General features: G+C 47.8%; 2 protein-coding genes across 2 annotated transcripts; both read right to left on the bottom strand.

Annotated features, from left to right (window-relative positions):
- Positions 1 to 892: 892 nt before the first annotated feature.
- On the bottom strand, positions 893 to 3536 carry Fuom (fucose mutarotase). The gene is made up of 6 exons (XM_051192066.1): positions 3389 to 3536; positions 2737 to 2805; positions 2531 to 2601; positions 2304 to 2402; positions 1355 to 1428; positions 893 to 1165 (listed from the first exon to the last, which is right to left on the bottom strand). The coding sequence occupies exons 1-6, from the start codon at positions 3471 to 3473 to the stop codon at positions 1102 to 1104; spliced, it is 462 nt and encodes a 153-aa protein (XP_051048023.1). The 5' UTR covers positions 3474 to 3536; the 3' UTR covers positions 893 to 1101.
- Positions 3537 to 5431: 1895 nt separating this feature from the next.
- Echs1 (enoyl-CoA hydratase, short chain 1) lies at positions 5432 to 15573 on the bottom strand. Its single transcript, XM_051193300.1, has 8 exons — positions 15445 to 15573; positions 13266 to 13463; positions 12727 to 12854; positions 11989 to 12088; positions 11032 to 11136; positions 10471 to 10590; positions 8065 to 8132; positions 5432 to 6850 (listed from the first exon to the last, which is right to left on the bottom strand). Exons 1-8 carry the CDS (start codon positions 15530 to 15532, stop codon positions 6785 to 6787), a joined length of 873 nt encoding a protein of 290 aa, XP_051049257.1. The 5' UTR covers positions 15533 to 15573; the 3' UTR covers positions 5432 to 6784.
- Between the last annotated feature and the right edge of the window lie 221 nt (positions 15574 to 15794).

Consider the following 15794-nt stretch of genomic DNA (forward strand, 5'->3'; position numbering starts at 1 on the left):
GGCATTCCTCCTGAAGGACAACTGGGGCTGGAGAGACAGCTGAACAGTTGAGAGCACTTGCCGTATCACAGGGACTGTCTACTTACCCAACGGACTGACTCTTGGTTGTTTGCAGCTTTTGGCTAGTACGAAGCTGCTGTGAACATTCAAAAATAGTCTGCAGACATGTGGTTCAGACATGTGCAGGTATTCAGTAGGGAAACTGTTTCAGGCCCTCCTAAGGTTCTCCCCCACAATCTTGCTATTTCTCTCTGCAATTCTGAGCCTCAGTTGATCCTTTACCATCTGGGACAATGGAGGATTCAAAGCTGGGAGCAGCCAGGTTGCATCTGAGTTCCTGGGCTTAACACAGATGCTCATGAATAGATAATGGGTACTCAACCTGCCAAAACATAGGCATGGGATACAGCCCACACTCAGACCTCTCTGACCTTGAGCCAGGGAGGTTAGCATTACCCTCCCTTGCAGCTGAGCAGTCATCTCTGAGTGTCAGCCTCCTTCCATCTAAAGTGTCCAGCCCAGCTCGGTCACCTGCCCTCTGGCCTAGAGCTCAGACACTGGCTCCAGTCAAAAGTCAGGCTGTGTTGCAACCCAAGTGGGCAATGCAGAAGCTCCCAACTCCCACAACCATCCAGTGAAAAAAACTGCAGCCCCTGCTGTGCACCCTACCCAACACCAACTACCAGCTTAGCCCTTTGCCTAGGTCCATGCTGCAGCCGGATTCAATCCAGCTCTTGGGTTCCTACTCAGGCCTAGCTATTGCCCAGCTCCTAGCCCTCAAACCAGTCCTATGCTTCACTTCCCATGTAGATTTTCCACCTGAGTGGAAAGGATGGGTAGGAGATACTTATTTGGAAGCTAATGATTCCCCTGGAACTCACCACAAGACAAGTTTAGGAGTACAAAACCTTTAAAGATTGACAGTAATTATTATCTCCCTCCTACCTTCACCCCCCAGTCAATTTCACAAATCAGGGAAGGGGGAAATCTCTGCCAGGGTCCGTAGAGTCACTCAAGATCTGTCAACCTCCTGAACCCCAGGCTGGGGTCCAGGTCTGGGGGCTGCCAAGGGGTGGCCTGCTGACTGGATTCAGTTGATCTCTATGAGGGTCCAAGATCAAGAGTTCCCTTCTTCAGGATAATGTTTCCATAGAGTGCCATCTCCCTGCCGGAGGGTCAGCATGCTGAGACTCTAACTTTGCCCATTTCTGTTTGTATTCTCCCTGCTCAGCAATGTCCAGGAACTCTGCCACCCAAATCCCGCCTGTCTTCCTGGGCAAAACAGAGGTGGAGGCAGTTCCCAGGGATCTGGATAAGGACTTGCCCAAGTCACCTGGGTGCAGCAGAAACTTACCCGGTTGCAACAACAGCAAATGCCTTTTTTGCACGTTCATAAAATTCAAATCTCTCTATCTTCATCAGGGCTTTCTGCAAGACAAAATAGCATGGTTGGAGGGACCTTGCCCAGAACTCCTCTGGGTGTATTCCTGAGTTGAGTACTCCATCAGGAAATAACTAGGAGGCAGCAGCAATGATCTTCAGGCTCCATTCCTCTGGTTATCCTGATGCTGGAGTCTCAGGGTTCCAGGAATAAGGGGCATCTTTTACATCCCTGTCTGAGCCTGTGATGTGTCTGCTGGATGTGGACTCAGCTCAGCAAGCCTCTAGAGCAGCAAGCAGTTCTCCACCTTCCTAATGCTGCCACCCTTAAATACAGTTCCTCATGTTAAAGTGACTCCCAACCATAAAATTATTTTTGTTCCTACTTCATAATGTTGCTATTGTTATGAATCTTAATGTAGCCATCTGTGTTTTCTTATTTTTTTTGGGTGGGTCATGACTCACAGGTTGAAAACTGCTGCCCTGGACCCTCTAAACTGGCCTGGAAGTCCCCTGCCTAGGGCAGCAGTCCTCAAGTTGGTCCTGCTCAGGCCTGCCAATGGCTCCTTTAGGAGATGGATGTGTCCTCTGCCAGGCAGAGATGTGGGCTGTGTGATATGCAGAACTTAGCAAGAATGAAATGGCAATGAGCAAGACCTAGGGTAAAGGTCCACATCTATAGAAGGTCAGAGTGGGGGCCACCAGGCATCCCACAATCCTCTGGCTCAAATGGGACCAACTCCCAAGCAGACAGGCCAGGATTCTGGGAGAAGGAGGAAGAGGAGGATGATTGAGCAGAGAGGAAGGAGGCTGGAGAGAGGTGGCCACAGGGCTCAGAAACACCTCTTTCATCTCCACTCCCATGATCCACTCTTCCTGATCCTCCAGGAGACAGAGGGTCTCATGATTGGGTGTGCACTCACCTTGCAGTCAGCTTTGAGCAGAAGGGATTCATAATGGTTCCATATAGGGGTCTGCAGGCCCCTCTCCTTGTCACTGGGCACTAGCTCCATGACAGCAGCCTGGGGAGAGAGGGGTCAGCTATGTGGCCCGAGGCACCTCCAGGACTCCTCTGAGGGAGGTGGCCCTTTGGGGACACGTGGTCAAATGAAGTCTGGCAAAGATTAGTAGCATAACTTTTGTTCCTCACCGGGCTTTCCACATAGGTATCCAGGGGCAGCAGCTTCAGCACAGCCTCCAGGATCTGTGGGATGTCTAGGCCTAGGAGGGCAGAGCTGGGATCAGGCTTCTGCTCTTATCATGACCGGTAACCCTACCTGTCTGAAACCGGTCAACAGGCACGAAGGACCAGGACAGATGCCATAGAACCAGGACCAGTCCACCTATGGTGCTCACCATCCGCTCGGATTTCTACAGGCCCGCACTGGCAAATGGAGGAAGTAGGGAAGTTCGCATCTGCAAGAACTGAAGGGGGGGGGGCAGTTTCCAGTCAGTGCGGTTCTCCCAGATGGTCACCTCACATATGGCAAAGCCACACATCCTTGTGCATTATCAACACAGTCCACCATCTGGAATGTCCCCATACCCGGCCAGTATATACCTCTCACTCCAGTAGTGGGGACATATCATGGGTCAGCCCACTATCCCCCTTCAGATCAGTAGGAAAAAAAAAAAAAAAAAAAGACATTATAAATGAGGCAGTGAAACCTGAGAGGAGGAACCAGTAGTTTCACTCCAGCCTCTGACTGCCCTGCCTTGCCATAGGGCACCAGGCCAGAGACAGAGAATTCGGCAGACCTCAGGGCAGTCTGGGAGGCCACATGGGAGATCCGGGAACTATCCTGCTGCTGAACTTGGAACCCGCTTTGCCCTTTTCAGAGTTCTGTGGCCTGGGCCAATAATAGACCTCAGCTCAGCTCTTTCCTGAAGCAGATGGCTTCCTGTTCTGAAGGATAAGGTGACTATGGCAGTGTCCCTAGCCTTTCCCGGACCCGTGCCGATCGCTCCGCTGCTAGAGGTCCGAGCTGCCGATTCGCTACAAGCTCACCAATCTCATCTCCGTGCCCCATTCGCGCAAGCGCGAACAGTAGCTCCGGGGACAGCACCTTCGGGATGCCCTTGAGTGCAACCATGGCCGCAGAATTGGTGGAAGTCGGGAGTTGTGGCCAGGGTGGTGCCACACGGATTGGGGCGGGGCCAGAGGAGAGGCGGCTCCAAAAGCTGTGTAGCTGTGTGGTTCAGTAACCACACCTTAGCTCCAACTTCTTGTTTCCTAGCCTTGAGGCCAGGAGTAGTCACACCTCAGATTCAGGTCTGTTGCTATTTAGACTAAGACAGCCAAAAGCATCCTTCTGTAGCCATACCTTTGACCTTTCGATCTTATGACTTGCTGACAGCTTTGAACTCTCTGTCCTTGTGCCAAGATGGAGTGTAGGCATCTTTATGGGCACCCACACCAACCCAACATCTTAAACACTGTTTCAGTTTTCAGAACAAATGACTGTGCACACATAAGAATTAAACCAATGGGAGGTTGGAGAAATGACTCAGTGGGGTTTGGTGTCTCATAACCATCTGTAACTCCAGTTTCAAGGATGCATTGCCCTCTTCTGAGAGGCCTCTGAGTAACCAGGCAGACAGACATAACTGTAGGGAGAACATTCACACTTTTTAATTTTTTTCTATTTATTTATTTATTTATTTATTTATTGTTTTTTGAGACAGGGTTTCTCTGTATTGCTTTGGAGTCTGTCCTGGAATTAGCTTTGTAGACCAGGCCTGGAACTCACAGAGATCCACCTGCCTGCCTCTGTCTCCTGATTGCTGGGATCAAAGTCATGTGCCACCAATGCCTGTCTGTTCATACATTTTTTTTTAAGTTAAAAACAAATAACTAATAGATTACCTCAGTTCCAAGGTCACCTCCTTTGCTTGTTCATTTTAGACTGTGGGTCAATCAATGGCTGACATACACTTCTCTGTATGTCCAGGGTTAGTAAATGAACAGGGACTAGCGAGATGGCCCATTGCCTAAGAGCACCAGCTGCTCTTCCAGAGGATATCGGTTTGATCTCCAGCAACCACATGGTGGCTCACAACTACCTGAAACTCCAGTCCCAGGAAATCCAAAGTCCTCTTCTTGTGGAGTTTGGGGGAGGGGGGAAGGGAGTGGGCTTCTCAGGAGAAAGTCCCAGAGTTTTGGCTTCCAGAATAGGGAGCTTTGGTTGAGATGTAGTGATCATGCCAGTTACCATGATCTGGGCTGTGTATTAACTTCATAAAACCAACTTTGAATACTTGGATATGATATATGTCTTAATTTGGAGTTTAGGTAGGCCTCAGTTCTCACCCCCCAAACCCTCCAACACAGTTGATTTTGAGTCAGGGTCTCATTATGTAGCCCCAGCTAGCTGTTCTGAAACTTGCTGTGTAGACCAGACTGGCCTTGAACTCAGAGATCTGTTGGCCTTTGTCATGTGAGTGCTGGGATTACTTTCCCCATGAGGTGTATTTTATGCAAATACCCAAAGGTTCAGATGGAAACTGCTTCCATAAGGATCTCCATTCTCATACTGACAGGGGCCGAGGGTGCTGCAAAACAGCCCTGATGTCACACTGCCACAGCAAAAGGCAGTCATTTCCCCACACTGAATGAAGCTCTGGGCATAGCAGATCCTGGGACCCTGGCCACATGCCACTGAAATGGCTAGGACTAGTATAGAAGGTCACTGTCCAACTGTCTGGAGTCACAGTTGTCTGCACCCTGGAGTTCAAGACAAATATATATTGAGCAATATATTGAGATGGCTTCAAAAAGAAATATCTTAGCTGGGAGCTGGTGGTAAATGCCTTTGATCCACTGGGGAGGCATAGCCTGGCAGATCTCTGTGAGTTCCAGGTCAGCCTGGTCTACAGAGTTAGTTCCAGGACAGGCTCCAAAGCAATACAGAGAAACCCTGTCTCAAAAACCAAACAAACAAAATACTGTGAGAATGACATGTCCTCATCTCAGCACAAAACCTTAGGCTTTTCTGGTTTTTTGTTTTTATTTATTTATTTATTTATTTATTTATTTATTATTATATTATTATTTTCTGAGACAGAGTTTCTCTGTTTAGTTCCAGTTGTCCTGTAACTCTGTAGACCAGGCTGACCTCAAACTCATAGAGATACACCTACATTTGCCTCCCCAGTGCTGGTATTAAAGGCAAGTGCCACCACCACCTGGCAAACATCATACTTTTAATTGATGTACTACAGCGTGATAAACTCAGAGGGTCTTTGTATTAGTTTAGGCTTCAACATGCTTCAACTTAATTGCTTGCTTTTCACAGTTCTAGAGGCTAGAGGTTGCAGCAAGGCAGACTTGCTGTTGGGGAAGACAGACTTCCTGCCTCATCCTCATGTCTTCTCATTTCATCTTCACAGGGAAGGGTGTGTAAGCGCTCCTTTGGGGCCTTACAGACCCACTTACCTTCTAGCATTTTAAGACCACCACTTTCAGAATTTCATAGGAAGTCATTGGGAGATGTTGTTCATTGCCTTGTGCAAGTGAAATAACAGAAAAGAACAAATACTCTAATTCCACTCTTGAGGAACCTGGAGTCATTACATTCTCATAGAAAGTGCAATTGCTGGTTCCGGGGACTCGGGGGTGGGGTAGGGAGTCAGTGTCTAATAGAGACAGCTTTAGCTTGGGAAGATGAAGTTCTGGAGGCTGATTGATGGTGGGGAAGGCTGCACACTGATATGAAAGTGCTTGATGGGATACTCAGATGTGGTTAAGATGGTGAAGTCAAAAACACAAATAGCCGGGCAGTGGTGGCACACACCTTTAATCCCGGCACTCAGGAGACAGAGGCAGGTGGATCTCTGTGAGTTCGAGGCCAGTCTGGTCTATATAGTAAGTTCCAGGCAGCCAGGGCTACATAATGAGACCCCATCTATAAGAAAGTAACAGTATTCCCCCACAAATGAAAATAACAGCAATAGTAATTAGAAAACACCTTCTTCATTCTCTATAGACCACTATAGGTAAATTGAAATTAAATGGAAGTAGTCACTCTAAACAAATTATTGTACACTTAGAGCACTTCCTACTTGAAGCCATATCCTGAGCTGTGCACTGTCCAAACTGGACAGGGTATGGATGGTTCAAGCACACACCTGCCTCTGAAGTGAAGTAAAAAAAATAAAATAAAAATAAAAAATCAAGACACCTTGAATGTTTCCCATATTTCTGATTTAGAAGACTGTGAGAGATTGACTTCCAGCCCCGGTGGAGGTTGCAGGCCACACCATGAGTACCTGAGCTGGGGCCACAGCCACAAAGCCTTCAGTAGGGACTGTGGCCTACACCACCCTTTAGGACAATTTATTTGCCTCTCAAACTGACAGGCTGAACTTTCCTCCCCAGGGTGGCACAAGGCTCAGCTGCCAGCTTTCAGTGGTCTTTGAAGTTGGCCTTCCTTTTCTCCACAAATGCATCCATTCCTTCTCTCCGGTCATTCTGGTAGGAAAAGGAAGAAGGGAGGTAAAGTTTGCATCTTCCAATTGGGCCCTTCAGCTGACTGAATCTCCAAGATGCTTACATCCTCCTCCTCGCCTGCTTTTCAAGCTTATTGACAGGACAGTGATTCTGCACTGGACCCACCTGCAGCCCATGAAAGATGGGATTCCCCAATAACAGTGCTATGCATGGGACCAGGGGTTTGTATAACACCCAAGACACAGTCTCTCAGGAGCCTGTAAACTCGTGTTCACAGCACCTCTGCATCTGGCAGGGTCTGAGTGGGAATCTTTCACAGAGCTGTGGGGTAGCAACAGAACACACTATGTGCACACATCCCCATTCTTCCTCAGGAGTCCAAACCCCTAATGCTTGGAAGTGAACTCAGTTCTTCTGGAAGAGTAGTACATGCTCTTAAATGCTGAGCCAGCTCCCCAGCTCCTTAAATGTATGTATGTGTGTGTGTGTGGTGTTTAGAGAAAACACTTAGCACTGGGCCCGTGGTACAATGGATAATGCATCTGATGATTAGAAGATTTGTTAAAACACCTAGACATGAACTTCTGATAAGAGGTGAACTGTAGCAAGCATGGTGCTACACTCCTTTAATCACAGCATTCAGGAGGCTGGGGCAGGCAGAGCTGTGTGAGTTCAAGGCAAGTCTGCTCTATATAATGAATTCAAGGCAAGTCTGGTCTATATAATGAGTTCCAGACCAGCCAGGGCTACATAATGAGACCTTGTTTCAAAAACAAAAAAACAAAATAAAATAAATAGGGGGTGGTGGTGGTTAGAGATGGTCCACCAGTTAAAAGCACTTGCTACTCTTAAACAGGACCTGGGTTTAGCTCACAACAGTATGTAACTTCAGTTCCAAGGTATCCAGTGCCCTTTTCTGGCTTCTTCAGGCACCAGACATGCCACAGTATATTTACATCACGCAGGCAAAACACTTATCCACATAGAATAAACAACATTTAGAGATGGTTTCTCTGTGTTGCACAGGCTAGCCTCAAACTCCTGGGCTCAAGCAACTCTCCTTGTCCCCTGGCTCCTAAGTTTTGGAACTACTGTGCCCAGTTATGAATTCCACTTTAAACACAGAAGCTGCTGTTTGTGGAGTAACTCATGGGGCCTTTTTTGCAGTAATAAAATCTCTGCAGCTTCTGCAACAGAAACCAACATGAATCCCAAGCAGAGTACTAGTTACTCACAGTAGCAAAGGTAGAATAGAAGAGCTTCTTCTCCAGCTTATTTCCTTCTGTTAAGGTCATTTCAAAGGCTGAAAAAGAAACCCTGGAGTCACAAACCGAAGTGCTGGATGTGAGGGACCCATGTCAGACTGACTGTGATCCACAGAAAGGGCTACAGGCTGTGTGGCCTCCATGCTGATTCAGCTCTCCCCACTTTTCAAGTGCACGGCCCACGTTGAGATAGCCATGGAAGTAAATTGCTCTCCCAGGACTCCTAAACAACTTGGTGGTGGTCCAGGGACCCCAGACGGGAAGAGCACCAGAACTGAACAAAGGACAAAAAGCAGACTCTGCCCAGCTATGAAGACCTGAGGTGGCTGATAAAACCAAACAAGGAAGCACAGTAAAGCATGAAAAACAGAAAAGCATGGCTAGGAAGCAGGGACAGAGCATCACGTGTGCAGAACAGTGTCTAGTGGAACACTGCTGTGGAAAACCCAAGCTGTGACTATGCCTGCCATTGTGCTTGACAGAACCCTCAGTTGCTCTCTGTGTGCTCCACATATAGTAGGCTCTTCAAACACCAACACATCAGATTATGGCCAGCAGCAACCCTGAAGAGCTGGTGTCTCCTCTGGAGGTAGCAACAACCTTTCTAGGTCACATCTTTTGCCCCCCCAAGGTGACTCTACATGTGATGCTGAGCAGAAACACAGGGCCATTCCAAATGCTGAGATAAATTATTACATTAAGAGTCCATTCCCAGGGATGGAGAGATGATTCAGTGGCTAAGAACGCTTGTGCTTTTGCAGAAAACCTGGGTTCCCTTCCTAGAACTCACAGGGAGGCTCACAACTGTCTGTAACTCCATTTCCAAGGGGTCCCCTGTCTTCCACTGCACCATGCACACATGTGATGTTCATACACACATGCAGCCAAACACTCATGTGCATAAAATAAAATAAAATAAAATCCTTAAAATACCACAAAAACTCCATTCAGGTCTTCGTACCTATTTAACAATCTGGGTATCCCACAAATCCTTTAACTCCAGCTCTGAGAGATCTGATGCCCTCTGCTGGCCTCTGCGATGTTGAACATCCTGTTTCGAGGATAAATTTACTATGCTAGGCTTGTAAAAACAACATAGCTTTTTAACTTGTACAAGCCAGGAGGAAGTTGCTCCTACCTTGAATGTACCCTGTCAGCTGGCTCAAGGTGGACCACTTCCTGGTGCAGTTGGACTATGCTTAAAAAACTGCTGATTGTTGCAAAATCTTTCACTGTCTCAGCTATTCCTACAAGGCAATGGGTCACAAGATTAAACATGCTAATTGCTAAGTTCTGCTTTTGCATGAAACGCTTGCTTGGATGGCTGAGGTACCTGCTGGATGTCTGTTACAAGATCAGCCCTTACCTAGAGAATTCTCTCAGGTTTGGTCTCTTTTTAATAAAAAGCTTTTAATTTACTAAAATTAAAACTTGAGTCAAACTGGTGACTCTCTGAATAACACCAGACCCATGAAACCCTACACATGTGAAAGGCACACATACCCACATACATACACACATATATGTAAATTCACACATGTTAATAATTAACATAAATAGATAAAAAAAAAAAAAGATTTCAAGCCAGGTGTGGCAATATATGCCTATAGTCCTAGCAACTGAGGCAGGTGGATCCAGAATTTGAGGACAGCTTCGGTTATAGAAAAAGATCTTGCCTTACAACCCAAACAAAGGGCTGAGCAGGATGGCTCAGTAGAGAAAGTCCCTCATTGCCAAGCCTAACAACAATTGGAATTAAATTTCTGGAACCCATATGGTGAAGGAGACAATTGACTCCTCAAATTATTCCCTGACCTCAATATGTGCATAGGATACCCCCTCAGTAAATCAAAAAGGGAAATAAAGAAATAAATAAATGAGTCCATTTAAAGAGAAGAAGAAGAGGATGAGGCAGCTCGGAAGAAGGCAAGTCAGGCCAGTGTCATGAGCTGAGAGAACTTATGAAGATGTTTCATATGAGCTGTGCTACTGCAGATACCAGGCTACAACCCATTTGCACAACTGGAGCATGGGCTGAGGAGGGAACTGTTCAATCCAGGTTCCCAGAGACAGCCTTCCCTTGACCCAAAGACCGGTGACCCCAGGGGCTGTGGATCCATTCTTGGTCTTCCCTTTGTGCCTGACACTGCATTGCCATGATGTCCCAGGCCTGGCCCAGTCTTGGGTCCTGGTAAAGAGACACTGTGTATCCTGACAGACATCTGAGTGACCAAAACCTGGAATACTATGGCAAACTGCAATCCCAAGGACTTTCCCATTGCTGAGTGGGACAGGGTGAGGTAATTTGGAACCTTACAACTCCATCTATGCAGTCCTGTGGACTCTTCCCATTTTCTCTTTCCAGCAGACTCTTACCTGCGTTCACAGATTCTTTTGCCATAGCTACTATAATTTTGGAATTGCTGGCAATTTTTTCTGCACATTTGATGGTCTCTTCAACAAGTGTTTCAACAGGAAAAATCTTGCTTACAAGACCTAAAACATGAAAAGTATGAATAACACACAGAAACAGCACCGTCCCTTCCTCCGGAACCCAGTGACACCAAGAGGCCACCCTCTGGGTCCTAATCGAGGGATGGCTATCCCCAGCAGTGAGTGACTCTGCTCTCGACTGCCAGGGTTCCAGTCCCTGAGCTCTAAGTTGCACAGGCCACTTTGATCTTCATGATCAAACGGCACAAAGAACCTGAGGTCTATGGTCAATGCCAAGGGCAGGGAAATGTTGGCCTCTAAGGGCCTTTGAAGGGCAGTGGGAAGAGATGTTATTATTTGTAACCTGAACATATGTTGTCACTCTCTTGTGTATAACTTATTTCAAAATATAAAACCCAATGCCAGAACCTTAGGCTCCAAGGCCAGTTACCCATGGGGACACCAGATGTAGTCACCCCTGGCTCACAACATCAGCTATCCCACCTGCTTGCTTGGCATCCTGGGCTGAGATGCGCTCACCAGTGAGGACCATCTCCATGGCTAGTGACTTGCCAACTGCACGAGTGAGTCTCTGAGTGCCCCCGGCACCTACAGGAGGAAATTTGTGGTTTCAGTGGGCTCTTTGTTAAGTATATCCAGAAGAAACCCAAGTTTGGATGCAGCTCAGTGACAGAGGTTTAGCATGCATGAGTCCCCAAGTCCCTTCTCATCATTAAAAAGGAAGAAAAACCAGATTGGCTCTTTCTCCACAATCCTGAAAGGTTCTAGGGCTCCCTGAAAGCATGTGATGGACTGAATGCCAGCATCAGCCACCTTCTCTACAGACCTGAACAAATACACTGAACTCACTGCCCAGGATCTCAGAAGCCTGACCAAACCCAGAATACTGTGGAGGCCTCCTCTGCTTGTGGTTCCCTCCCCAAGGGCTCAGGTTCTCTCTGAGTGTTTCGTTCACTTTCTCCTGCAGGTCTAACAGGTGGCCCCAGGAGAGAAATGAGATTGCTTTCTCAACATTTTTCAGGGCTTTCCCAAGCAGCAGGGAGCGAGAATTCTACAGTCTGATGTACTGAACTCAGGTAGGCCACCTGACCCTCTACAACAGTGACATAGGAGTGGACAGAGCCAGAGTCACATGGGACGGAGTTTTTATTGCAAGCCCATAGCTACCCATTTTTCTACCAAGCTTTAGGTGTACAGAACTCTTGAAGATATATGACTCATGAGCAGGAAAGAACCACCATGGCTAAAAACCATCGTCAACTCTGTGTGTATTGCCTGAGGCTCAAAGGCTGTGCTGAGCTTCATCTGCTCTGTCTTTCAGGTGCTGGTTGGCAAAAAGAAAACTGAACAGACAAGAGCCATCCATCTGGGGCCTGTGGCTGGATGAAAGCCATGGGGCTAAGACTCAGGCTTATCTTGTTACAGCTGACACATTCTCACCTGGGATGGTCCCCAGCAGGATTTCTGGCTGTCCAAACTGGGCTTTCTCACCAGCATAGATGATATCACACATCATGGCAAGTTCACAGCCTCCACCAAGCTGCAAAAAAAAAAAGTTCATAAGCTGGTGGATTTTACCAGAGGAGTCCCAGGCAGAAAATTGCTTTATTTGCTTAAAAAACTTCTAAAACCATGAAATAGTCAGATAACAGCAAATGTTAACCTAGCAAAACACAACTACATTAAAGTGATAAGATAAATATAAGAGATGTTGCTTAACAGGGGCTTTTAGACTTTTATGTAAAGGGCCAGGCAGTAAATACTTTTGGCTTTGTGGTGAATAACTCAGGCTAACATAGTAACTCAAAATCGGTTAGGGCATGAATGTGTGTGGCTGACCACCCCCAAGGGATGGGTTTTACTAAATAATCAGCATGTATAATAATCACACGGTTTTTCCATGGGCCAAAGTAGTCCTGCATTTCTCAACGGCCTAGTGAAGCAGGAACAGTTGTGGGCACAGAGTACTCACACATGTAGTACAGCTACTGCAGCAATTAAACAGAAACAGAAAAGCTCATTAACACATCTAGGAATTAGCCAATGAGCCTCCATCAAACAAAGCAGTTAGCAAAAGACACCATGGGCCTTTCAAAGACACAGATCTTTGCAATACTTTATTTGTACAAGCATAACCCCTTCCACCTTGTACAGGAGACCTCTGGGGATGACACTTACAGCATAACCATTGACAGCTGCGATGACTGGCTTCTTGATCCGGGTGATCTGGTCCCAGTGGCTCAGAAACTTGCTGGAGTAACAGTCCTGGAATGTCCGGCTCTGCATTTCCTTGATGTCGGCTCCAGCTAGAGGCAGCAGTGAGGTTTCCATTACCAGACATCAGAGAACCTCTCAGTTCTGAATCTCCATGCAATGGGCCTCGGGCTACTTCCCACAACATTGGGAACAGCTGATACATGGACCAACAACTCACCAAGCTGTTATAAGAAGGTAATGTTGGGGGTTGTGGCAGGCAATGCATGCCAGGTACACTTAGAGGAGGCTGAGCGTATGCTGGTTGTTTCACCTGACCAGTAAGGACCTGAGCACTCCTGAATGTTCAACACACAGAACTGCTCTTCCATGGAGCTTATTGTCCATGTTTGTGTAGCCTAAGCTACCCCTCCCATCACAGAGAAACTGGTCCATTTTGCTGCTTCCCACAGGCCAGGCCACAGAATTCCCGTACCCTCTACCACCATGGCTGCCCAGCACACCTGCAAATGCCTTCTCCCCACCAGTGAGCACAATGGCCCCCACAGCAGGATCTTCCTCAAAAGTCTCCAGGGCTTGGTTGAGCTCCTCCATCAGGCCATTGCAAAGAGCATTGAGTGCTTTGGGGCGGTTCAGCTGGATCAATCCCACACTGCTATTCTTTCCTTTCTTTTCTGTGATGATGTACTGAAAGTTAGCACCTAGGTCATGAGGACAAAAGGGGATTGTCATCATAAAGGTAGTAAAGGCAGTATGGTGGCTAATCTTGGTTGTCAACTAGATCCCATGTGGAATCAACTAAAACTCAAACAGCTTGAACTACCTGTGGAGGATTTCCTTAGCTGGATCATTCGAATTGAAAAGACCCAGTTCTAAACCTGGGCCACACTTTCTGGTGGCAGCCTACATAAAAGGACACGGAAGGAATGTTTTGCTTTTTGCCTTCTTGCCCTCACTCTCAATGGCACTCTCATCCAGTCTATTCTTAAGGGATTCCTTCTCTGGTGTGTGAACCTATTTCTTCGAGATTCCAGCATACACTGGAGACCATCAGCTCTCTAGGACTTCCCTGGGCTCCAAAATCAGATGGGGACTGCTGAAATAATCCAGTCTCTTGGAGTGAAGGCCTATTGAATCCTTGGCCTTTGTCAGGAGACAGCCGTTGTTGGACTACTCAGGCTACAGCCTGTAGCCACTGTAATAACCTTTTAATATATATGTATATTATATATAAACAAATATAATATGCACTCATCCTATCAGTTCTGCTCTTTTACAGAACCCTGACTGATGAAAGAACAGACAGGGAATTCTGTACTATCCTTACCGAATCAGCCTGAAGCTCTGGCTATGATCTACCCAGGCATGTTGCCAGTGGCACATGCCTTTAATCCTAGCACTTAGGGGGTCCAGGCAAGCCAAGGAGCTACATAGTAAGATCCTGTCTCAAACAAACAAACAAACAAAGCAACAACAACAACCCTAGTACAGAACAGTCACCTCCCCCCCCCCCATATGCCAGCACTTTCCAGACCATGGCACCAGGTGAGAGCAGGCAGAGCCCAAGCCTGCTGGAGCAGTATTCCTGGTGGGACAGAGGCAGATGCAAAGCACCATTAGGTGACTTAGTGGAGCAGCCAATTCAGATGGGGTGGTGTGTGGGGTGTGTGTGTGTGTGTGTGTGTGTGTGCCCGTGCGCGCTCGTGCACGTGCGCTGGAGGGGAGGGGGAATGAGTGAGTGGTGTATAGCCCATGGGCTTAGGAGGAGGAAGATAAGCCTGAAACTGAAGGTCCATATTCCGGGTGTTTTGTTCCTTAACACAGTGCTTGTTTTATGGATTCTGGGTTAACTTAAGTGTGGTGCACTGTTAAACAGTAGGGTGCCTACTAGGCTAGGAAATGACATCCAATCCAGCTTGAGAAGCCCTAGCCCCAGGACATGGCCAAGAATTGCTGGTAACACTGAAGTACTAAATGGCTAAAGGAGGGATTATCCCACTGACTGGGGAGGAAAGTGGGTGTGTCAGTATGGGATGCGCTGATTGGACGGTGTGAAGGACAGGCTCAGCAGAGGGCAGTGGACATAGGAGGGACGGGACAGGAGGCACTGTGGACAAACCTTTCCCAAAACTCTTGCTTAACTGTCTTGCTTAACCTACCTTCACATTCTCTTAAAGCTACCTAAACGCACATGAGGTTTCACAACCAACATTCATGCTCCCAACTGGTCAGAGGTCCTGGCACTAAAGTTCTAGGGTTGAGAAGCTGCCATTACAGCCAGGGCCCTCTAATAGGCAGGGCTTCTAGGTGCTAGGCTCGGGTTGGGCTTGAAAGGTTAGCCTAAGGTCAGATTGAGGGGGGTCAAGAATTGAGAGGGGTATGGAATTGGGAAGGGGTTAGGTGAGTAGTGGAGGAGGGGGCTCCGAAGGAGGAGCTTCAAGCTAGGAATCTAGGTTTGGGTGTAGGGGATGAGCCTCGAACCCAGGATCTAGATACTTCAGAGTCAAGCGTTGGGAGTGCCTACTTGTGGAAGTGGAGGACAGACACAAGATCTGGAGTTAGGAGAGAAGGTCCAGGATCAAGAGAGGGTGCGTGCAGGCTGGGGTTATAAACCAGCCGGAGGCTGCGTGTGGAGAGTCCACCCAAAGTGGGGTGACGGACTCCGCCGGTGTCCGCACTCACCCGAGGCGAAGCGCCGGATTTCTGGACAGCGGACCGAGGACAACAGTGAGCTGCAAGCTCGGGGTAGCAGAGCACGCAGGGCGGCCATGGCGTAGAGACACTAGCCCCTCCCGCAGAATCGCCCCGCCTTCAGAATCGCTCCGCCCCAGATCCCAGGCTAGAAGGAGACGGAAGCGGAAGGTGCTGACGGGTGACCTGGGTGGGGTGATGTAGTGGGCGGGGTGGGGAGGAGGGTCGCCCATGCCGGGCTGCAGTTCTTTGAGTAGGCTGCTAATTGCACCGCGTTGGTGGTGTGCCCATGGTTGGTATCCAGTGCGGGTTAGTAGAGGCGACTGTGCCTTTTCCCATGT

The sequence above is a fragment of the Phodopus roborovskii genome, unplaced genomic scaffold (genome assembly GCF_943737965.1).
Source record: "Phodopus roborovskii unplaced genomic scaffold, PHOROB, whole genome shotgun sequence".
Classification (NCBI taxonomy): Eukaryota; Metazoa; Chordata; class Mammalia; order Rodentia; family Cricetidae; genus Phodopus; species Phodopus roborovskii.